The sequence below is a fragment of the Convolutriloba macropyga genome, unplaced genomic scaffold (assembly GCF_964194025.1).
Source record: "Convolutriloba macropyga unplaced genomic scaffold, txConMacr16.3 SCAFFOLD_3714, whole genome shotgun sequence".
Taxonomy (NCBI): domain Eukaryota; kingdom Metazoa; phylum Xenacoelomorpha; order Acoela; family Convolutidae; genus Convolutriloba; species Convolutriloba macropyga.
The window spans coordinates 1,003-25,916 of NW_027452199.1; the positions used below are offsets into that span (position 1 = coordinate 1,003).

The following is a 24,914-nucleotide window of genomic DNA, read 5'->3' on the forward strand; positions in this document are numbered from 1 at the left end:
ATGCTATTTTGAAGTGACAAAGATAAGGGGGGTAGCAGAACTTGGTGCCCTGCAAATGTGGGAGTTACATTAAGCGGACGCTTATGAAAAGTTAATGTCAGGTACAACCAAAGGTCCTTTCAGGCTGGTGTACCTTTTGGGCCAATCCGATCACCCAACTCCGAGTTATTAGCACCGGAAGTGGCGTGGTTTGAATGTTTTCGAATTTTTGAATGGAAAAATGACTGTTTGAGTATGATATAAAGCTAGTTAAGGGTTGCAACGGGTATCAAGTCCAGAGTACTGTATGAGATTATCATGGAAAAGGAGTTAGGATCACTTTTGGGTATTCTGCGGTAAATAGGCTGTTTTTACCGAAGACAGTTAGCACTTAAATTGAAATAGTAATTTCTCTAAAAGTTGAAGTCGGATTGACCTGAAAATTGGGGGATAGACTAATTTGGGTACGAGGAATCCGATTTTGACCCCAGATTGGATTTGACCCCAGACCAACCCGCACGGAACTAGCGCGCGCCGGTGCTGCGGGACGTAAAATTTAAATTTCTCGTGGAGTAATGGTAGTAGCCTTATTGTTTTTGGAGGGTTAGTGTAACTTTTCAAGGGCCTTCTATTGGTGCTATTTTTAACTTCAGGGTGCGACCGGAAGTCGGTGCTTTGGGTAGACCCGAGTGCCGAACTCCTGAAATTGGCATTTTTGAGTGGCCGAATCATTTTGAAATGGTAATAATATGATAACCTGAGACCATTAGTGACAAAAAATACCCACCCCGGTCAATTTTGACGAACTCGGAATTTTCGTGTTTTGGCGCCCACGACTCCTGAAAAAATTTCAAATTGCAAACGACTCTTAACGGCTAATCGGTAGGTCACGAAACTTGGCAGGCATGTTGGTGGCCCCTATATTTGCTAAAAAATTTTACCCGAAGACTTTTTGACGACTACTTCCCGAGACTTTCAGTTCTGAAATTTGGGGTTATCCGGGAGGTCGATGAAAAGTGTGCGCGGTCATTGCTCGTGTTCTATTAAGAGTTAGGTCATAAAATTCGGTGAGTAGGTGTAACTATGGTAGGACTTGGTATTGACCCCTAAAGGACCTCTAGAGTTCACCTTTTTGGGCTTTTAGGAATATTAGACTTTTCGGCGGTTTTTAACTGGGGAAGTGCATGAAATAGTTTCAAAATTGGAAATTACAATTGGTCTTTGGATTAGGGTTGAGTTTGGTTATTTATTCATCACATGATTTTTGACATGTAATGATTGCAGCTAGTTAATTTGATAGGGGAAATAAAGGAATAAATAATTTTCAGAGCAACGTTCAATGTTTACTTAGCAAACACTTGTTGACATGTTAAGTGCATATATGAGATAAAGTGAAGTGGATTTGTTTACATAAGAGTCCAAAGGTCGTTTACTTAAGATAAGGAGAAAAGAAAGTTGAACAATGGTTGCTAGCAGTCGAATGACAGACCATAGTTGTGTATTGGGTTGTTTGCATAGCAAACAAAGCCCTCCTACAGAATGTAATAGATTTAATGTTAAAGTTGCAATGTTTACTTAAGAGATTGAGGTTTGTTTGCTTAAGATAAGAGCGTATTGGTGGAGTATAAATTGAAGTGACACAGAAGTTTTAGACAGAGAGAAAGAGAAGAAGATGAAGACTTTGGAGATTTTGGGAGAACTTCAGAAGTTTGGTTTCGAACAAGCGATAGAAAATAGTTGGTTTAGTGGGACTAAACTTTAAAGGAGTTGTAATCGCAAGACCAGTTGGGATACTGTGAGCATTTTTCGTTTAGTTCATTTTGGGAAAGTGAACCACGGATATTGGTATTATTATTTTAATTACTATTATAAATTGTCTTGAATTTGTCTTTTCCATTGATGTGCAAGTAATTCTCTTAAGTTGTTATTCATATAACTAGAATTGATATTAGGAGCTTAATTGTAAAATAATTTAATTCAAGGCAATCTAATTGGCAACAGCATACAAGAGTGGAAGAAGGGATATTGCAGGATAACGAAGTAACGCTTGCTTCACCAATTCAAAACCTATGGTTTATATTATTTGATCAATCTTCTGGGTGACAGAGTCCCCTCACTGTTGAGCCTAGTTAGAAATTCAGAAGATGTTATTGGCGCTCCTGGGTGGGCTTCGTTTCTTTGTTACTTTTTGCTGTAGATTGTTTTCTGATAATTTGGAGAGCGTGCCTAGATATTTTTCGTCGGCAAAACTGCTGAGAGCAAACCGAAAGTTGAGTGAATTTTGCAATTTGGGTTACCAATAGTTTGATTATATTTGGTTATCAATTTATGAAGCGTTTTCCTTCACCAGGCTACGATTTTTGGGAAGATTGGCGTGAACATTACTTGAGCACTGACATAAAGCTGGGAGGGACGGAAGAAGAGATGATGAAGTGGTTGCCTACAAAATTGTGTGAGTGGGCCTTGAATGCAGTAAGTGATTTACCAAGAGGTTACTGGTTTTCGACTCCAGAGAGGCAAGCATGGACACTGACCGAGACGCTGTATCAGTTTGACATACGATTGTCTGACCACCCACTTTTTTATGAGCGAAGCTACAGTTTGTTTATTAGAGGGAAAGGGGAGATAGGAAGGAATTCAGTGAACCCAGTGATACTGCAGATCAGAGAAAGCGACAGCAGTGTTCCCAAAGGCAGGTGATTGATACAAGAAGTAGCGCTGGCGTCTCTTTAGTTGATCAATTTCGGCAACCTGGCAGAAGTTTTGAAGGGTTTGGCTTTGAGTCCAGCTGTAGATTGTCAAGAAAAAGAGCTTTCGGTAAAGATCTGTCTGGAGAAGTGGAAGATATGAGTATTGCTGAGAGTGGTATCAGAATAAGAATTCCTGGTGACGGCGATGAAGTGCAAACTGGTACGGATGACATTTGTGGTCAAAAATATCAAGAAATTTGTAGAGCAGCGCTGAGCGAAAATGAAAACAGTGGTTTCAGAATTCAAGCGTCAGAAGGAGAAATCATTGAGCAGAAAGTTGAGTCTTGTGAACCAAAAGAGCATTATGCTGTGGAAAAGGATTACGTACAGTCGCCAGAGTCTGATGAGCTAAGCGATGAACAGTCGGATGATGACAATTTTTGAAGATATTTCGGATACAGATTTTTCGGATGTAGACGAATTTGATATCAACGATGCGAGAAGTGAGACAGGTTGTGCGCAAGTTTGAACTGAGTAGCATGCGACAACGTAATTACATTAGCGAGTGATTTTGTTGTTGGTGTCAAAGCTAGCAGAGACGATATGTTGGGAGCCTGGGTCTTGATGGAGTTAAAGACAGGAAGTGTGGACCAGAAGTTCTGCAATGCGACACACGTGGCTGATGAGACACTTATGTATACAACTGAGTGCACTGTGGACACTTTGGAGAATTGGACAATTTCAGGAGGAGTTGATCGGTAGTTGGTATCTGAAACGCAGAAGGTTCAAAACGATAAGGCAGCAGGTGACCCAACTAATTTTGCAGAGTTGGGAAAGAAGTTGGAGGAATGGGTGCAATCGCAATTGCATGAAAGTCAGCTATGTGATAGTTTTTTGGTCGAACCAACGGATGAGCATCAAAGGGAAAGTGCTGGAGTTGACAGAACAAGGAAATCCGATCACAATTCAATGACTACGGTGTTGCACAGTTGGGTTGATGATGATCAACAGCCTAGGATGGAGGACTCTTGCGTGTTTTCGATGGAAGTTGAGCAGAAAGTGGAGAGAAGGATTGCATCACGATCTCCAGAGATTGCAAAGCTGTTGTTGAAGAACCGATCATTGAGCCAGAAGGAGAAGTGGAGCCGTTGGGAAGATTCAAGACAGCAGTCATGGCAGGATTACAGGAGAAATGGTAGCTACAGTGGAAGAAGAGGTAGTCATCCATTCAAGCATCTAAGGAAGAAGGTTTTCATGTACAGGTGAACGAGTGTTTGATGAGAGAGACGTTGACAGCTAAATTATCCAAGCCTTTTTACCCAATTTTTGTCTACATTGTATTAATCTATTTTAACAAGACAAGTTGATCAAGCACTATAGCCGTAGGAAAAAAAGTTTTTCAAAAAAGTAAGATGATTTGGGGCAATGTGTAGTTCTGGTAGATCTATTTTTACATTTTTTTTATTTTAAGTTATTTTAGGGTTCCCTGGGCACGATGTATTTCAAAGGCAATAGAGATTGGTCAAAAATCAATGTTGATGAATTAGGTAGAATATGTTAAAATGTGAAAACGCGAAAATGTTTTCAAATCTGATTTCATCAAACGCTATTCAAATTTTAGTGCAGTTACTTTATATTAAACTGGAGCTATTGCTAAGTGGTTCACTTCACTGGGTCAACTATTGTTGAAATACGTAGGAGTAGGTCAATCGGGTCACAGGAGAACGGCTTGCAATTAATCGGGAGAATAATAATCTAGGAGGGAGGAGTGTAGAAGTCCTTAATTTTTGTAAAACGACATAGGAGAGGGAGAGTAAGATATATAATTTAGGTCAAATTAGAGAAGTTAATTTGGTGTTTGAAAAAAACTTTCCTTCTTAAAGGGTTATTATTTCAAAGGCGCCAGAGAGGTGATTTGAGTGATATATCTTAAACAAACAAAATATTGAACAAAAGCATATTGAGCTGTCGATATATCTAGTTGAGTTAGCAAAGTTGTATTTGTGCATCAGGCCAAAGTCGAATTGAGTGATTCAAGTAAACTAGAGAGCGAAGATTTGAAGTGAACTAGATTCTTTGAACAGAATTGGAAATTCAATTTGAAGTAAACAAATATGCTATTTTGAAGTGACAAAGATAAGGGGGGTAGCAGAACTTGGTGGCCTGCAAATGTGGGAGTTACATTAAGCGGACGCTTATGAAATTTTAATGACAGGTACACCCAATGGTCCTTTCAGGCTGGTGTACCTTTTGGGCCAATCCGACCACCCAACTCCGAGTTATTAGCACCGGAAGTGGCGTGATTTGAAGGTTTTCGATATTTTGAATGGAAAAATGACTGTTTGAGTATGATGTAAAGCTAGTTAAGGGTTGCAACAGTTATCAAGTCCGGCGTACTGTATGAGATTATCATGGAAAAGGAGTTAGGATCACTTTTGGGTATTCTGCGGTAAATAGGCTGTTTTTACCGAAAACAGTTAGCACTTAAATTGAAATAGTAATTTCTCTAAAAATTGAAGTCGGATTGACCTGAAAATTGGGGGATAGACTAATTTGGGTACGAGGAATCCAATTTTGAAGTCGGATTTGACCCCAGACCAACCCGCACGGAACTAGCGCACGCCAGTTCTGCGGGACGTAAAATTTATATTGCTTGTGGAGTATTTGTGGTAGCCTCATGATTTTTGGAGGGTTAGTGTAACTTTTCAAGGGCTTTCTAATGGTGCTAATTTTAACTTCCGGGTGCGACCGCAAGTCGGTGCTTCGGATTGACCCGAGTGCCGAAAATTGGAAATTGGCATTTTTGAGTGGCCGAATCATTTTGAAATGGTAATAATATGATAACCTGAGACCATTAGTGACAAAAAATACCCACCTCAGTCAATTTTGACGAACTCGATTTTTCGGGTTTTGGCACCCACGACTCCTTAAAAAATTTCAAATTGCAAACGACTTGTAACGGCTCATCGGTAGTCCACGAAACTTGGCAGCCATGTTGATGTTACCCTATATTTACTAAAAAACTTTACCCGAAGACGTTTTGACGACTACTTCTTGAGATATTGAATTCTGAAATATGGGGTCATCCGGTAGGTCGATGAAAAGTGTGCGCGGTCATTGCTCGTGTTCTATTAAGAGTTAGGTCATAAAATTTGGTGAGTAGGCGTAACTATGGTAGGACTTGGTATTGACCCCTAAAGGACCTCTAGAGTTCACCTTTTTGGGCTTTTAGGAATATTAGACTTTTCGGCGGTTTTTAACTGGGGAAGTGCATGAAATAGTTTCAAAATTGGAAATTACAATTGGTCTTTGGATTAGGATTGATTTTGTTCATTTATTCATCACATGATTTTTGACAGGTATTGATTGCAGCTTGTTAATTTGATAGCGGAAATAAAGGAATAAGTATTTTTCAGAGCAACGTTCAATGTTTACTAAGCAAACACTGATTGACATGTCAAGTGCATATATGAGATAAAGTGGAGTGGATTTGTTTACATAGGAGGCCAAAGGTCGTTTACTTAAGATAAGGAGAAAATTGAACAATGGTTGCTAGCAGTTGAATGACAAACCATAGTTTGGTATTGGGTTGTTTGCATAGCAAACAAAGCCCTCATACAGAATGTAATAGATTTAAAGTTAAAGTTGCCATGTTTACTTAAGAGATTGAGGTTTGTTTGCTTAAGATAAGAGCGTATTGGTGGAGTATAAATTGAAGTGACGCAGAAGTTCGAGAGAGAGAGAGAGAAGCGGACTTTGGAGATTTTGGGAGAACTTCAGACGTTTGGTTTCGAACAAGCGAGAGAAAGTAGTTGGAAAAGTGGGACTAAACTTTAAAAGAGCTGTAATCGCAGGACCAGTTGGGATACTGTGATCGTTTTTGTTTTAGTTCATTTTGGGAAAGTGAACCACGGATATTGGTAATATTATTTTAATTACTATTCTAAATTGTCTTGAATTTGTCTTTTCCATTGATGTGCAATTAATTCTCTTACCTTTGTTATCCATGTAACTAGAATTGATATTACGAGCTCAATTGTGAATTAACTTATTTCAAGGCAATCTAATTGGCAACAGCATACAAGAGTGGAAGAGGGGAAATTGCAGAGTAACGAAGTAACGCTTGCTTCACCATATCAAAACCTTTGGTTTATTTTAATTGATTGATCTTCTGGGCAACAGAGTCCCCTCACTGTTGAGCCTAGTTAGAAATTCAGAAGACGACAGTCCCATATACTGGAATATAAGTCTACATCATTATTGATGAAGTCTAAATGCATGTATAATATGCTTTTTCAGTACTGGGAAAATATTAAAACAATTTCTCAAAAGTATTGTAAGTCGTGGCAAAGAGTAGCGGGTAAAATCTGCAAGTTGAATCATAAGTCAAAATAAACTTTTCCTTAAAAAATGAACATTGAATAATTTTGTAGCGTGCCACCATTTTGTGATTAATTTCTCGCCACATTTCCCGGGTCGTCATTAAAAATGATTACGTAAAACTATGCCGACGTAATACAGTGCCGACGTAAAAGAGTGCCGAAACAGAAAAAAATTCCAACCGTGTCGAAAAGAAAATTTATTTCAAGAGTGCCAGAAATTTTGGTTTTCAATAAATCTCCATAAGTTCGCACAAAGTTCCCAAATGGTTTTTGAGACTTCTCTATGATTTGAGCGACAATCTAGCAGTCTTTTCTTTTGTTTTCATTTCTCTGACAGCTACCCAACAATTAGGAGGATTCCACCTGTTGTTCCATCCCTCACACGCATTGATAGTTGCCAAAAATTCCTCTCTGTTAAACAAATTCAATTTTTTATAGGAAAATGTTCATCAAGCCAGATTTCATTGAAGTATTCTAAAAAACCAGAGTATATTCCGATCAACAAAAGTGTCCATCTGTCATATTTTTTTCGTTGGTAATCTATCCGAACCAAGCCAATTGGAATATAAGGGAAAGAAAACAATCTACGAGCAAATTTTGATTAACTTTGGTTGTATTTGTAACTTCCTGCAATATGAAATTTTTGCGGGAAGTGTATATGAAATTTATTCTTTAATTTTTTATGAATAATGCCTGACTATAATGAACGTGACAACCACATAAAGTTAAATCTGGAAAATTTTCAGACACAGCTTGTATCAAATTTTTTTCAAAACCGCACAAAATATTTCCAGAACTGATAGCTTTTTCTGCAATTACGTGCAAATTATAACCAAAACTCGTTGTGTCCTTGTTTTTTAAGAAAGCAAAAATTAAGGGAAATTGTCTTCTGCTTAACTCCTCAAATAAAGCGTAAGTTTGCTCGAAAGGTACAGGTGACGTTGAAAAGTATCGTGAGTGAGAATTGTTCCCCATTCTCAAGTTTTCGACTAAAAACCTAGTAGAAAAAGTATCAATACCGAACAAGTCACTTTTCGCGAAGCAAAATTGTTTTCCCTGTTGTTTTTCTCCGTAGACTGGTCAAATCTGGTATAATATTTTCGTCATTTACTGGAACGTCTTTGATAAAAAGTTTCCGCAATACTTTTGGAAAGGTCTTTCTTAACCGATTTATTGAGAATTTCGCCAAATATTAAATATTGCTCTCGAAAATCCTAATCAAATAACCACAGCTTTTTCAACGCTCCTAAAATATTTTATGAGTTTGAAGTAAAACTTGTTGTAAAATCAATCAGGGCCCGAGGAAACAAAGTCTTGAAGCAAAAAAAATCATCATTTCTATGACTCAAAAATCAAAAAGATTTTAGTTGCACCTATTGAAATTCTCATGAGAAGAAACAACTGTAACTGATAAAAGAGCTGATAAAAGACCTACTGAACATCAAATTTTGTAGGTATAAGCACTTTTCACTTGCATTTTTTTCACTTTGAACAGTCACAAAAGGGATTAAATCTTAAAACGAAAAGAAGCCAAAGAAGTCAGTCGCAAGCGCTTTTTGTAAAATACACAAACGAGCCCAACTTTTTTTGAAACAATAACACAGGTAAATAAAAAAAGGAAGGTTTTCGAAAAAATGAAGAAAGAAGACTTGATAAGTTAGTGTTCGATATTGAATAAATTATTATTACAACTAAAAGATGAAAATGCTTTCCTCAAGCAACAGAGCGACAAAATTAGATTAACAATCTAATTTAATTTATAGCACATATGATATTGGTTTCTGCTTTTTTTACTGATTTTACGTCCGAAGTAGAGAGAAATAAGACAAAACTTGCGGCAATGAATAACCGATATTTTCTTAAAACAATTTTATTCGAAGTCAAAACAGACAATAGATAAAACTGAAAGAACTGTCTAGATTAATTTATACCTCCTAAGAATTTAATGGTTCTTTAACGGGGGACATTAAGTATTTGGACTACAAAAAAGATAACAAATGAAAGCAAAATTCAGGAAGTACAAAAAAAATACAAAAACAATTGGTCAGAGCCACAAAAATTACAGGTTTATTCTGAAACCGTAACTTAATCTCGATCGACCTCGTTTTTTTGTGAAGAGTATCTATCATTCATTCAGCCCTCATTTGAATTTCTTGTAAGTATAAAAAAAGTTTATATAAATAACTTTTACATAGCAAAAGTATTTTGAAGAAATGTCGCGCCCCATTAAAATCGAAAAACATTTTTCTCGTATGCATCCATTGCGAGATCGAGATCAACCCAAATGTTACTGCGCGTCTGAACAATTTTTCATAAATTCAAATGGTTGCGAAAAAGACCAACTTTTCAACAAAGTTTTTCACTTTGTGAAAAATAAAGAAACATTTTGTATAGTTATCGAGTTTTAATTTGCAAAAAAATGGCGATATAATAATTCAAGAAGACTCCCAAAGTCAACATTTGTAAAAGTAGCTTAAGAAGTAGCTTAAAAAGAATATGGTTGCAGATTTAATGTATGTACTTCCAGCAAATTTAAAATAAGTGGGCTAAAAAGCAAATTTGTTCCCGAAAAAAAATCGAATTTTGAAAAATTTTGCAAAAAACTATAGCCAAAAAACTCTGATCGAAGAACTCAGCAACCCTCCTCTATCTTTACGAAAAAATCAATAACAGTGAAAGAAAAATATGTGAACGAATTTTCGCAAAATTGACGAAAATTAGGTGAGAAACACCGAAAATGTGAAAAAAAAACAGATCAATTACGTCAATTATTCACAAAATTTCAAACCTCGATAACTGCCTTTAAAAGGCGAAAACTGAAAAAATCTTTTTGGTTCCATATGCTACGCTGAACGGGCTTTCTAATGATACCATTCAAAACTCTGTACAATGATTATATCGATCGGCCAAATATGTCTGAACACAAAGAAACCCATTTGAGTAATAAATCCTCCCCACTAAAGTGGGTCGGAACAAATAGGAGAAAAGAAATCTGTTAACTAAAGTGAAAAAAATGTCTTAAAATTTTGGAGACTCTCGTGATATCAATGGCTTCTGTTTTCTTAACTTTCCTTCTGATGTAACCAAACGAACTGGAATTATTGAAGAACATTCTTCATGAAATGTTTTAAGAAGTTTCCCGGGTTGACCAAACTTACTTACCATAAAACAAACCATATATGGTAACTTACTTACCATAAAACAAACCATATATGGTAACTTACTTACCATAAAACGGACCATATATGGCCCAAAAAAGTCATAAATTGTTTTCGTTATATGATCTTGCTATGATTCGTAAGTTTCCATTTATGGCTCGTTTTTTGATATGTAATCTGGTAATTTATGGGTAACAATTATGCTCCGTTTTATGATTAGTAAGAAACCATATATGGCCCGTTTTATGATTAGTAAGATACCACATATAGTTCATTATATGGTTAGTAAGATACCATATATGGTCCGTTTTATGGTTAGTAAGATACCATACATGGGCCGTTTTATGGTTAGTAAGATACCATATATGGTTCATTTTATGGTTAGTAATTTTTTTATGGCGTTTTATGATAACTACGGTACCATAAAAGTGGATTTCTTGTTTTTTGACGTTTTGACGTTTTTTGACGTACAGCAGTTGACATATTTTTCAACTGTAGAACTCAAGTCGTCAATCATTTTGTCATAATCAGCGTCTTCCATCTTTGCAATCTTGTCCACGTTAAAGTGAAAAAAATGTCTTAAAATTTTGGAGACTCTCGTGATATCAATGGCTTCTGTTTTCTTAACTTTCCTTCTGATGTAACCAAACGAACTGGAATTATTGAAGCACATTCTTCATGAAATGTTTTAAGAAGTTTCCCGGGTTGACCAAACTTACTTACCATAAAAAAAACCATATATGGTAACTTACTTACCATAAAACGAACCATATATGGTAACTTACTTACCATAAAACGGACCATATATGGCCCAAAAAAGTCATAAATTGTTTTCGTTATATGATCTTGCTATGATTCGTAAGTTTCCATTTATGGCTCGTTTTATGATATGTAATCTGGTAATTTATGGGTAACAATTATGCTCCGTTTTATGATTAGTAAGAAACCATATATGGCCCGTTTTATGATTAGTAAGATACCATATATAGTTCATTATATGGTTAGTAAGATACCATATATGGTCCGTTTTATGGTTAGTAAGATACCATACATGGGCCGTTTTATGGTTAGTAAGATACCATATATGGTTCATTTTATGGTTAGTAATTTTTTTATGGCGTTTTATGATAACTACGGTACCATAAAAGTGGATTTCTTGTTTTTTGACGTTTAATTAATCTAAAAGTGGGTTTTCGATTTCATTTGAAAAACAACCCCTACAAAATTGGCCATTTAATAATACAGAATTTTTTATGGACACTTTGTAACCATAAAACGGTCCATAAAAATTTTTTTATGGCGTTTTAAGATAAGTACGGTACCATAAAAGTGGATTTCTTGTTTTTTGACCTTTAATGAATCTAAGACAAGGCTTTCGAATTAATTTGAAAAACAAACCCTTCGAAATTGCCCATTTAAAAATAAAAATTTTTTATGGACAATTTGTAACCATAAAACGGTCCATAAAAAAATTTTTTATGGCGTTTTATGATAAGTACGGTACCATAAAATTAAAGTACAGAAATTTGAAATTTTATGCACAAAAACGTTGTTTTCGAACTGCATGTAGCTCTTTGGACTACGCCAAACTTTGGACTCAGCCAAACTCAAAAATTTTTATGATCGTTGTATGTTTAGTAAGTTTCCATAAAATCCATATATGGCGTTTTATGATTAGTAAGTTTCTTTTATGGTGGTCAACCCGGGTTGGATGAAGCATATTGCAATGTATAAATTTTTGCATTTAGGCAGAAAAATTTATAAAAAGTAAGTCTTGTAGGGTAATGTTGCCATATTAAACCAGTCATCAATAAATTTTTATTTTATGTGCCGAATGTTTACAACCTCTTAAATGCTTACAATTAGCTTTCGGAGACTGAAAACGCCCAAAACGTTTTCTCGACATTTTGATTTGCTAAATTTAGTGTTTTAACTTTTATAATTTTTGTCATAGATATTCGTTACTATCAGAAAATTGAGGTGAAAAAATGGCAAAAATGTATAATTACGTTTCCTTTGAAAAACTTTTCTATTTTCTATTTTTTGTTATAAAAAAAGGTAATTGGACATTTAATTTACAAATAGACACACATAGTAATTTAAATCTACATAGTTAAAAAATAAACAGCTCGATTGATAAAATTCTTTCCTTTATAAAAAAAATCCTGGACCAAGTAGACGTACACCAGGTTTGAAAACTCATAAAGCGTACAGATTAGAAACGCGAAAAGCTCATACAAAATAGGCATGCGCCTTTTTCCGTATTCAAAAATTAACAGTTTAGATTTGTGTTTAAAGGCAGTTGATGGATTAATAACAGCCATTATTCCTCAATGCCAATTATAATGGACTAATTGCCACCAGATCTATAGGTATCATTCTGGGAACTCGACTGGACTTGGTTGTCATGACGTAGATCGCCCGCACAGCAGTTGACATATTTTTCAACTGTAGAACTCAAGTCGTCAATCATTTTGTCATAATCAGCGTCTTCCATCTTTGCAATCTTGTCCACGTTAATCCCGACTACTGTAAATATTTCGTCTATGTCGTTGCCAAATGAATCTAACAGTTGCGCATTCTGATTTACGACAAATTTCAGGCCGTTAACAGACGTATGAAAGAATGCGAGCTTATTACTGACGTCACTTTCCAAATTTGTAATTCTTTCTCCTTCAAATTTGATCTGTGTGCTAAAATCTGCCGCCTCTAGGTCAGATATTTGTAGCTCTGCCTCTTCGATTCTTTCGGTAACGGCGTTCAAATACATTTCAATCGTTTTAAAAGTCTTTTCAGTCTGTTCGTCGGTCGTCAATTCGGATAAGTTGAACTTCAGGTGTCTAGAATTATTTGTTGCATTAATTTTATTCTGACTCAGTTTGTATTCAATTCGATTCAATCTTTCAATTTGACTTAAAATCAGGTCACCAAAATCAGCGCCTAAGATAGAAACTCTTCCTTCTACAGCGCTTACTTTGTTTGATACTAGATCAATAACTCGAAACGCATCGTCTAAATCCCAATCAATTTCAGACACAACGAGCTCCAGGAGAGATATGTTAAACGCTAGAGATTGTTCTATATTGTAGATATAATCAAACAAGTCGGCAATGTCTTCGAATTGCTCATTTAGCTTAATTCCTAAATTGGACTCTTCAATTTTGAGAATTTTCGCCTTAGCAACTTGAAGGTCCAATTCTGCTGCTTTGAGATCATCGCGAAGAAATTCAATTTTGACAGTGTTATTCAAAATGAATGATTCTATAATGCGCATCGTTTCGTTATCTTCGAGCCCTTCATTACCCACCATTTGGGCAAATGCTTCTTGTATGTCATGAATTTCTGGCAACAGTGAGAAGACTGTTGGCTCCATGTCACCATGTGTCCAAGCTTCCAACAATTCAACTCGTTCTGAAAATACAGAAAATAAGGATGCTATCCCAGGTCAAGGTGGTCAGACCGAAGTGACCCCCTGATCAGACGATTTTCGATAGCACACATGTTCCCGGTGCGCTTGAATTACATGGTCTGAAAAGACTTAGAGCGCTCTTTAGTCTGGACAATGGTCTGGAACTTGTCTGGAACTTCGGTGACATATGATACCTATGCAAATCATAGGACATATCTTAAGATGATTTGTCACAATGAGGAATCAGAAATTATCTCGCAATTATAGAAAGTTTCTAGTTGCTAGTTTCAATACTATTATCAGTACAGATTCAGAATTCTGAGCATGTCACAATTTAAACTTATCAGTTTTCTGTGCACTTTGATCAAGACTTCCAAGACTAAATTACATGTTTGCAAGTCTGTATACAAATACTAAACAGTATCATTATATTTGGATTTTTTGCATATTTAAATTGGTATTACTTTCAAGAAATCAGAAATTATCCTGCATGATAAATGACAAATCATAAATCATGTACTCCCGTGTTGAGGAATTTAGTTTTTCACTTGTAAGATACTATTATATCATTTGAATACATTAAGGACATATTTTGGACAGAAAACTTGACGGTTTCTGAACGAATCAAACATACAGAATCTATGAAACCATAGAATCTATGTATGTATGTATGTGTGTATATATGTATGTGTGTGTTTGTAAAATTTCTAAAATTTCGTGTATTTTTGAAAAAAAAATCATCGTCTCTTTCCAACTCAGCGCTACTTTCGCATTGAGTAGAAGCAATAAAAAACGAAAAAAAACGATCAAAAAACGACGATTACTTTTGAAAAAAAACGACGTAAGAAACCAAAAAAAAAACGATCAAAAAACGACAATTTCATTTAAAAAAAAAACGACGTAAGAAACGACAAAAAAGACAAAAAAAACGATCTTTTCTTTCATGTGAAATACGACTTAAACGACGGAAACTAATGAAAACGAAGAAAACGACAACAAAACGACAAAAACGACAATTTCTTACAAAAAGATTGTCGTTTTATCGTCGTTATCCTCGACACGGGCTCCATATAAACTTTTTCTGTTTCTGACTTTTCCTATTTTTTAGTCCTAAGAAGTTAGTTACCTATGGTCTTTGCGGGACATTCAAGAGATGTTCTATAACGTTTGTACAGCCGCTTAGAAATCATCGATTTGCTTTGTATAATTGCTAGGAAACAATTCACAAGCAACAGCGTTTCCAAGTTGCAGCAATGTTCCATAACTGGCTTATCTTTGATATGTTCCAAAAAGACCCGACCTGATTAAATTCTAACCATTTCAACTTTGAAATCGCCATTCAATTTCTTGCATTATCTAGTTCCATCATCAACCTCAGAAAATATATGAGAAATAGAAACATGTGAGTGGCGTATGGAATGGAATTAGAATAGTTATATAAATATCGGACACTTCACTAACCTTTGTATTCGGACACTTCAGTCGATAGTCGAAGACAGGAGGCAAGCAGGACAACGACAGCTATCTAAACATCACAACGATAATAATCAACCCTTTGTTTTCCATTTAAAAATTTTTGTTAATTTTGAGGCTCAAAACGATATAAAATGGTCATGGACGAACCGAAGAAGAGAACTGCTTCAAAAACGTTTCTGTGCATGTTTTCTTTATAATAACCAATGAAATCTTTTTCGTTACCATCTTGTTCCTAGATCGCGATTATTATATGATATTGTGTAGAAAACAGCTTATTGTTCCGACCCCACTTGTGGGGGGGGGAGGAACTATATACTCAAATGGGTTTTTTTTTGTTCCGTGAATTTTGGCCGACCGATATATTCATCGTAGAGAAATGTGCGTGGTATCATTAAAAAGCTCGTCCAGCGTAGAATTCGAAATTAAAAAGATTTTTTTGAATTTCGTTTTTTTCGAGGAGTTATCGAGGTTTAAAGTTTCATGTGAACACTGGATATTTGATTCACTTTTGTTCACTTTTACCGTAATTTTTGTTCGAATTAACGTTTTTTCTACGAAAAATTTAATTCAAAACTAGATTTCACGCCAAAAAGTAAATCAATTTTAGGTTTTTAATAGACGAAAGGAGATAATAAAGAATAGTTCTAGTCTTAGAGGGAAGTTTAATATATAAAAAAAAATCGAATTAGGTTTGGGAGCTCTTTTTTTTAGAAAATTTTGCAATTTTTTTTGTTTTTTCAAGTCACCTAGAGACTACTAGACACTTTTAATATCGAAGTTCCGTTAATGACAAACCTCTTTTACGATCAAATGAAGCCCAATGAACAAAAAATTTGTTTCGAAGGGATCGCTCATTTTTTTTTTGGATTCGTATCTCAAATTTCGTAATTTCAAATGAAATTTTGATTTATTTTTTGAGGTTTTACTAAAGTTTTATAATCCTATGGCATAAACTTTTTGACTAAAGGTGTAATAGATTTGCTAATGAGCATTAGGTGAACCTATCTAGTGCTGTGAGTGGACAGCTAATGCCTGTTAAGACTTTGAAAATAAATTTTGTAAATCATAAACTTATTTTTGTGAACTGTAAGTTCGCCTCAGTAAAACAGGATTGAACTCCTTCAAACCAGTGCAACATACGTTACTCTCATTGGCGGCTTTATCAAATAACTATTGGTTATACGTCTTCAATGCCACAAGATTTCAATTTTTTTTTTAAATTTTTTGGACATTTCGTTTTATTGGTTCATTTTGAAATCTTATCACGTCATCCTAATATTGATGGCTACATCTTCCTTTAGTGAAGAAGTACAAAAGATCATAGATAAAACTTTCTGAGAAAAAAATATGGTTTAAATGGCTTCAACACTTTCTTCTCCCATTTTTCTAAAGAAATTTTGGGTTTTGCCTTTAATTGTTGTTTTTTTTTCATAGTCATAAGACTTATTGTGATGTCTTATTGATAACCTAGGCATGATAAACATCTTTGTATTCACATCGTGGCATAGCTGAGCGTATTCATTGAATTCCTATGAAAGCTTTTGAGATTAATGGCTGTTAAGACTTTAAAAATATTTTTTTTTTGAATTTTTTTTGAACATAAATCAATCTCAAGCTTATTTTCGAGGATTGTAAGTCAGTCTCGGTAATGACAGAACCGCTTCTTTTCTGCATCAATAACAATTTATTTATTTAGCGGTTTTGTCTTCTAACTATTGGTTTTTTTTACTTCGGTGCACGAGTTTTCATAATTTTTATAATTTTTGGATTTTTTAGTAATTTTGGTTCCTTTTGAAATCGTATGACATTATCCTAATATTGATAGCTCCCATTGGCTTAGTGAAGACGTTCAATGGATCGTTGAAAAAGTTTTCAGAAAAAAAAGCTTAAGGTTTAAATAGCTTCGACACTTTCTTCTCTCAATTTTCTACCGAACTTTTGGATTTTGCCTCTTTTTGTTGTTGTTTTCATAGTCAATGACTTGTTGTAATGTCTTATCGATAAATTTTGAATGAGAAACATCCTTGTCGTCACATCATCCAGGCATAATTTAGCGTATTAAATGCCTTCCATTGAAAGCTGTAGAATTTTATGATTTGGATACTATAGGTTTTCTCAAAAAATTCGTGGTTTTGATGTATTTTTCTTTGCCATACGACTTATTGTGATGAGTTATTGATGTCACATGAATGAAAACTATGATTGCTATTTCATCGAGGCAGAATTGAGTGTGTTTAATTAACTGCGTTGAAAATAATTGAATTTAATGTCTTTGATACTAGGGCTTTTCTCAAAAACTTCGTGGTTTTAATATCTTTGTTTATATTTGTTGTTTTTCAAGTCATTTTGTGACAATAGAAACAATCAACTTGCTGTTAAAAAATTAATTGAAAATAGAATAGTTTATACTGAAAGTTCATTCTCTGATGGCTTTGAAACTTTTCTCGTGAGATTGCTGTTTTTGCTTTTTTTTATTTTTAGGTAGCCGTAAAATTCTGATTGGTCTCATAAACCTTTAATGTTGCCTGTCATGTTGCCCATAAACTTGTAATGAGTGATGTTACCCGAAGCAGTCAGTTTAAAGCCTATAGTCTTAAAAATTATGATATTATACATCTTCAAAGATTTTTCAAATTTTTCAGTTTTTTTGTTCTTTTAGTCAGCTTATTCTCGTCATTGAGAAGTCCACTCCAATTCCTTGAATTTTAAAAAACAACTTGTCTACTAATAATTTGTCGTAACTGATGTTTTGTTTGGTGGACATTATGCGTTTTCATAAAAATATTGTGAGTGGTGTATTTGTGTTTCTTTTTTCTCTTTTTTTAGCTTATTCAGGTAATAACAGATCCCAATGATTTTCAAATGTGGCCCAAAGGAACGAACTTCTTTTCTCTTTTAGTATAGTTTTAGCTGAATGAGTATAAATGTAAACTGAAATGAAAATAAATAAAATTCAGATAATAGCTGATGATTTTAATGGCTTCAATAATTTATGTTATTGTTCTTAATTTTTTGAGATTTTCTGCGTCTTTGTGTAAATTGTTCGTTATTTTGAGATTTTCTGCGTTTTTAGTTTATTCCTATGGTTTAGTCTCAGCAGAGACAGGTCCCGTTAGTTCCATATTGACTTTTTAGTAAATTTATCAAGAATTTTTTTGTTAAAAAGCTCAAGATTTTTTTAGACTTTTGAAATTATTTGGTTTAAGAAATGTTGATTAATCTTTGACTTTAACCTCATTTTTTTCTCTATGTCAATTTTTTACCTAATCTCAATATGAAAAACATACATCTACTGTATAGTTAGCAAAAACTAAATTTGTGGAGTTAAGGTTTTATCTGATTGCATTTTGACGTTGTTACTAGGTGCTTTCAAAATTATATATTGGGTTTCTGCCGTGAAAATTTTGTTTTTGTATATTTTGTTGTTTGCTGTTTTTTCTCGTAGTCTTTTTATTGGTAGATCTCGTGGGCGCTGTAATGAGAAATTGCATTATGTAATTCAATTAGTATTTACGTTTTGTAACGTGTTTTTTAAAGTCAAACATCTATTTTTGTTATCTCTTCATTTGGTTGACAATTAAGTCAAAAATGTAGAACGCACATTAACGAGCCGCCTTGTTGCAATTAAAGTTCTAACAGACTTGTCGAAATATTTAACAAAAAAAGAGTCATTTTGAATATCAACCGATCAATCGGTTTAGTATGAAAGTCATTGTCTCCAAACGGTCTATTGAGCGGAAAATTGCGCAATATAGCTCAGCTCATATTGTCCGCAGAGCTTGTTCATATTTCATTTTATCAAATCTTTCTTTTGCGGATTTTTAAATAATCTAAGACAGTTTCCAGCAATAACTATACTGAACAGCGAAAGTAAGCTAGCAAACGCTAGTTTTGCGAAGTAAAATTTAAATTTTGCAAGGCAATATTTCTTCAACTTTAAATCAAATTTCAAAAACAAATATTACACCCTTGATCCCCTACACTAGTCCAATCGTCTACCTATGAAATTTAGATAAAACGCAACATTCACTTCATGAAATCCCAAAGTAAAGTTGATGAGCTCCATCTACGTTTTACGGTAAAAAAAATGTCATAAGATTGCAAATTATTCACATCTCTTCTCTCTCTAATGATGATTAGACACAAGTGCAAACTTAGCCTTAGTTGAACAAAACTGATAACAAATCACATCTAATTAACTTCAAGTTTACTGTGAACATTGAATCTAGTTTTTCAATTTTACATTGAGACTTCTGGTTACGTGAATGTTTGGTTTTATCTAAATGTAAAGGGTAGACGAGAAGAACAGTGCAGGGATTCAAAGATGTAAAAAAAATTTCGAAATTTGATTTTAAATTGGAGTAATTTTGCCTCAAAAATTGAATTTTCTAAAAATTGTATAAATAGAATTATAAAAATTGTATAAATAAAAGTATTAAAAAGGCATTGTGAGAATATTTTTTAAAATAACTTACAGCAAGTACGATTATTTGTACACCTCCTGCGAGAACATAGCATTTCAACATCTTAACATGATTAGTCAAATCTCTGTCTCTGGTTTCTGGGAGTTTCTGATCTGTTGTAGGTTGGCGTACGCTGTCACACGCTACAGACTTCTCGTGAAACTAAACAATGTATGTTACCACACGGATGTTATCGCCATCGAGAATTTAACAATTGCAAACAATCTTTTATGATAACTGAGAGAGGGCGATGACAGCTTTGTGGTAATTATTTTATAACTCACGTAATACCACAATTTTATCACACTGTAGCCGTGATTAGTGAATCAGTTTATCACCATCGTTTATCGCAAGTGTTTAAACATTAACGGTTATAACAAAAAAAGTGTGATCAAGTGGTAGTCTAAATAATTAAGCAGATTTAGCAGTTTTAATTGAGCGTTAACGTGTTACTTCAACAGCAAGTTATGCAAACTGAAGTTAAATAGAAAAGCGTAGTTGAGTGTATCCAAATCTTGCACATTATTTGCAGGCTGATGTGCATGAAGTTAACAGGAAAATCTCAACAAGAGACAGATTTTAGGTTCAATTCTACAGTATTTACAAAATTCATTTAAATTTTTCATCTCGACCTAGCGCCTAATATAGCCAGGTAAACATAAAAAAGTGGACAATAAGTTAAGTGCTGCAAAAGACTTGTAATAATAACTATTAAAAGAAACTCCCAAGATTCAAGATCACTTAAAAAGTAATTATTCCTGCCTGCAGGATTGCTTGCGCCACTCTCTTATAAACATTTAGACTGCGATTTAAATGTTTTGCAGCTGACTCCAAAGCTTAAATGCTTTTGACTGACGGAAAGTTGGAAAGAATTGTAAAAAATGTCTCTGGAATTACAGTGACAACGATTTCACTGCTACAAAAGAAAACTGTTGAAAATCTCTAGACCTTTATTTAATTTTTACAACTATTGCTGAAAAACACTATTAACACGAGTAAAATAAATGAAAAAAAACATCTATTAGGAAAAATTAACGCCTTGATTGTTCTTTGAGGGATTATACATGCAACAAGCATGTTTAATTTAGAAAATGAAGGCCCTTAAAATCAAAATAAATTAACTTTAAATAGGAAACCAGTACCAAACTTCTAGAATACCTCATCTCAAGAGCAGTGCAACGGTGCAAAAAAAATTCAATCAATTTTTCACCAGAAGAACTCCCAGAAAGTTATTTAAAAAACCTTAATTTTTAAATTGACAGTTCAGTTTCAAGTGTTTAAATGTAGTGAATCGTTCAAAACATTTAGTCAAAGAATGCTTCAAACTGCGGTACTTTGTGCGTTTTCACTGAGTGACTACGCAAAAAAATGCAAGATTTATCTCTGGGACTTACGAGTTGATAAATGTTCCAAAGATGAACATTCAATTCGGACAGCAAAACTTTTTAGTTTCTCTTTACATTTTGAACAGGACCAAACAGCGCTAGTTTTCAGATAGTTTTTGACTACTATTTAAAGTACAGCAGAGTTTATTTGATCGAAAACGTAAAATAGAATTGATTAAAAACTGACATTGCACATGGAGCATCACCCCTTCTTTTATGCATTTCTTGCATTGTTCATTATTTTCTTATAAAATGTTTTTAGTATAAAAAAGTTGCGTGATATTTCATTACAATTTTTCAACAAAGATTGAGATTGACCAAATTATAGACTTCAACAAAGCTAGCACCGTCGCTTCAGCCAGGAGATCTGCACTATTGTTGGGAAATATTAGGAATGGCTTTTGCCGGTTTTGAAAAGAAAGTTTCACATAGTATGTTCAATTTAGTGAATATACTGGAAAATGCCATTGACGCAATTAGCCATTTTTTAAGATTGCCGTAGTCAGTACGAGTGGACAATTTGACAGTGAGCAAAAAATGCTTCAAAATTACAATTAATCGTCCGTCGCATTTGACCACGACGCCTTTTTGAGCAAGAGCAGACAATAGTAACAAGATTTTATAACTGTTGTCCTGCTCACGCTCACGCCATCAGTGTTGTCCAAGTTTACTTTATCTAGATTTCTGATAGCTAAAAATTTATTAATTTTACGGAAATGGAAGAAAATCTAATTGGTGACCAATTTCAGAAAATTCCCCTCCCAATTCTAATATCGCATTTACACATCTCACAACTCAAGAACACTCACGTCTCAAAATTGGGCCTCAGTTAAACACTATATAAAATTGAGCAAAAAAGTTTGGGTTGATTGCAGAATTTTTTGAGGAATTGAAAAATCAAAACCTCTGTGAGTGCCTGTGTAATTGTGTATATGTGTGTGTGTATTTGTAAGATCTTATACGAATGAATTTTTATCTTGTAAGATCTGATAAGATGCTTACTAAGAATTTTTATCGTGTAAGATCTTATAAGATGGAATTGTTATCGTGTAAGATCTGATAAGAAGCTTACTGAGCATAATCGGAAAAATCCTACAATTTTGAAAAAAAATTTTTAGATCTTACACGATAAAAATACCAGAGTCACTGGGGTAGTCACATTTATTACTGGAAAAAATGCAAATCTGTGTTTTTTCATCACTGTTGTTCGCGGTTCACGCCACGATATGTGCGCCCAGAACGGTGATGTAAAGTGAAAATAGGTGACATGGTACTGTAACTGTTGTCTAGGAATGGACCCAAAAGCCTGAACATTATCAAATGTAGACTTTGTAACGCATTGCACCAAATCATGATGGATATTGCTGAAGCATAAAAACTGGAAATTTTTACCTTGCTGGCCAACTGTGATGAAACAATTGCCTCCTGTTTCTCTGGGATGCCATGACTGACATAGTCCAGTTGCCAGCTGATGTCGGAGAATTTTCTGTCTTGTTCAGCTTCAGATGTCATTTCAATTTTTGTTGCTATTTTTTGATTTTACTTAAATTATTTACGGTTATGATCGACTATAAGATCTGGTAGCAGCAAGCTTTTTTTTTCAGTCGTTACTGAGATTTGTTTATTTTGATAGATTTTTTCTGCAGATATTATTTTTAATTGAGTTCTTTTTAACAATATTTTTTGAGATTTTTGAGATTTTATTATATTTTAAATAGCTAAGTTGCAATTTTATTTTTGTAATAGGTTTCAGTTAGAGACTACTTTAAGGCTGCAAAGTTCAAACGGAGAATGATCCCCGGCCTCTGAAAGACTATTTATGAGGCGCGTAAGTTTGCTCAGGCTGTTTTCAGTGACATAGTTCACAGTCAAACTGTTAATTTATAAAGTATGGCCTTATGTTGATCAGACGACAACTGCAAGACAGAATCCAGGTTTTTTAATGTTGTGAATTGAACTTATATATGTACTTTATTAAACTTTCTTTTGTACCTAAAATTTCAGCACTCAAATTATTAAGTACACCACAGAGATATTGCAACAAAAGTTTTAGAGTTTTTGGCAATATTTCGAGGATAAATTAGCTGCAAAACATTGCCCTAGACTGTGTTTCAGACTCTTTTCATAGCCGGTACCGAACTGAAAAGGAAAAAATTGTCCTCATTTGTAAAAAATATCTGTACCCTATCTTATTACATGGCAAAAGTGAGATGTCGTGGATTTTGCTTACTTGCAATTTTTGTCCATTCGAAAATACATCCAAGAGGGTGGGTTTCCCTACAGGCAATTTGGCATATTTTAGATAAGTAACTTTTACATTCCTCAAAATTGCTCATTCTCTCACTTTATATCCCCCGCTTAGTGTAAGTTGCAACGTACGGACCTCCTCTCCCCTAGATAGATATACAATAGTTTGACTATAATATTGTGGAGGGTGCTTTAATGGGAGAACAGAGATTCAGGTAAGATACATCACACATACAATTTTTCCAATTTGAACAATCATAATAGTCAGGATGACCCTGAAGAGAGTAATAAAATGAGTGGTTGAATTGAAACCTTGGAGGTTCTTGACCGTGCTGTGTCGAATCACAACATTTTGATTGCAAAACATAAAGTTACTAGGTTCGGCTCATTTAAGGATAGCCGAACTTTCTCACCAAAATAGGTTTTGATTTCGGAGAGTATGTTCGATCGATATGACAATGATATGACTCAACTTTCTTTTTACAAACGACATAGGAGCAAAGATCTTGTTTTCCCTTCTATTTATCGCATCCAGGCGCTGAACTTTTTGCGAGAAGATTTTTTACTAACTATTTGTATTGTAAGGTTTCTGGGATAAATTATTATATTTCCTCATTGCCAGCTGGAAATTGCTCATCGGAATCTTTTTTCTAAGTTTGTATATGATATGAATATGTACATCTATTTATACATTTATATAAAAATATATATAAAGATATATATATATATATATATATATATATATATATATTATATATATATATATAATATATATATATATATATACATATATATATATATATATAATTTATATTCATATATATATATATATATATATATATACATATATATACATATAAATATATATATATATATATATTTATGTACATAAGTTCATATATATATATATATATATATATATATATATATATATATATATAAATTTACGCACATATATATATATATATATATATATATATATATATATATGGTATGGGATAAATATATATTTCCTCATTGGTCATTGGAAATTCCTCATTGGAACGTTTTTATGATATATATATATATATATATATATATATATATATATTTATATATATATATATATATATATATATATATATACATATAAATTTATATAAATAAATATATATTTATATAAATATATATATATATATATATATATATATATTTATTTATACATATTTATGGATTTATATATATATATATATATATATATATATATATATATATATATGTATATATAAATATATATAAATACATATATATATATATATGTATTTATATAAAGATATATATATATATATATATATATATACAAATATATATATATATATATATATATATATATATATATATATATATATATATATGTAATATATATATATATATGTACATATATACATATATATATATATATATATATATATATATATATATATATACTATATATGTATATATATATATATATATATATATATATATATATATGGGATAAATATATATTTCTTCATTGCTAATCGGAAATTGCTAAGTGAAAATTTTTTCATAATACATAAATATATATATATATATATATTATATATATATATATATATATATATATGTATATATATATAAAATTGGTTATTTATGCATATATAAGTATTTTTAAAAACTTAGAAAAAAATTTCCATTTAGCATTGATGAAATAAATAGTTTTCC

General features: G+C 33.3%; 1 protein-coding gene across 1 annotated transcript; it reads right to left on the reverse strand.

Annotated features, from left to right (window-relative positions):
• Positions 1–12,266: 12,266 nt before the first annotated feature.
• On the reverse strand, positions 12,267–22,742 carry LOC142357283 (uncharacterized). Its single transcript, XM_075408936.1, has 4 exons — positions 22,335–22,742; positions 19,570–19,719; positions 15,080–15,143; positions 12,267–13,620 (listed from the first exon to the last, which is right to left on the reverse strand). Exons 1-4 carry the CDS (start codon positions 22,452–22,454, stop codon positions 12,560–12,562), a joined length of 1,395 nt encoding a protein of 464 aa, XP_075265051.1. The 5' UTR covers positions 22,455–22,742; the 3' UTR covers positions 12,267–12,559.
• Between the last annotated feature and the right edge of the window lie 2,172 nt (positions 22,743–24,914).

Coding starts and splice junctions, on each gene's coding strand:
- LOC142357283 (XM_075408936.1), bottom strand. CDS start 22,454: ATGACATCTGAAGCTGAACAAGACAGAAAATTCTCCGACATCAGCTGG. Junction 15,144..19,569: donor TACAAATAATCGTACTTGCT/GTAAGTTATTTT, acceptor TGTGATGTTTAG/ATAGCTGTCGTTGTCCTGCT. Junction 13,621..15,079: donor TGAAGTGTCCGAATACAAAG/GTTAGTGAAGTG, acceptor CTGTATTTTCAG/AACGAGTTGAATTGTTGGAA.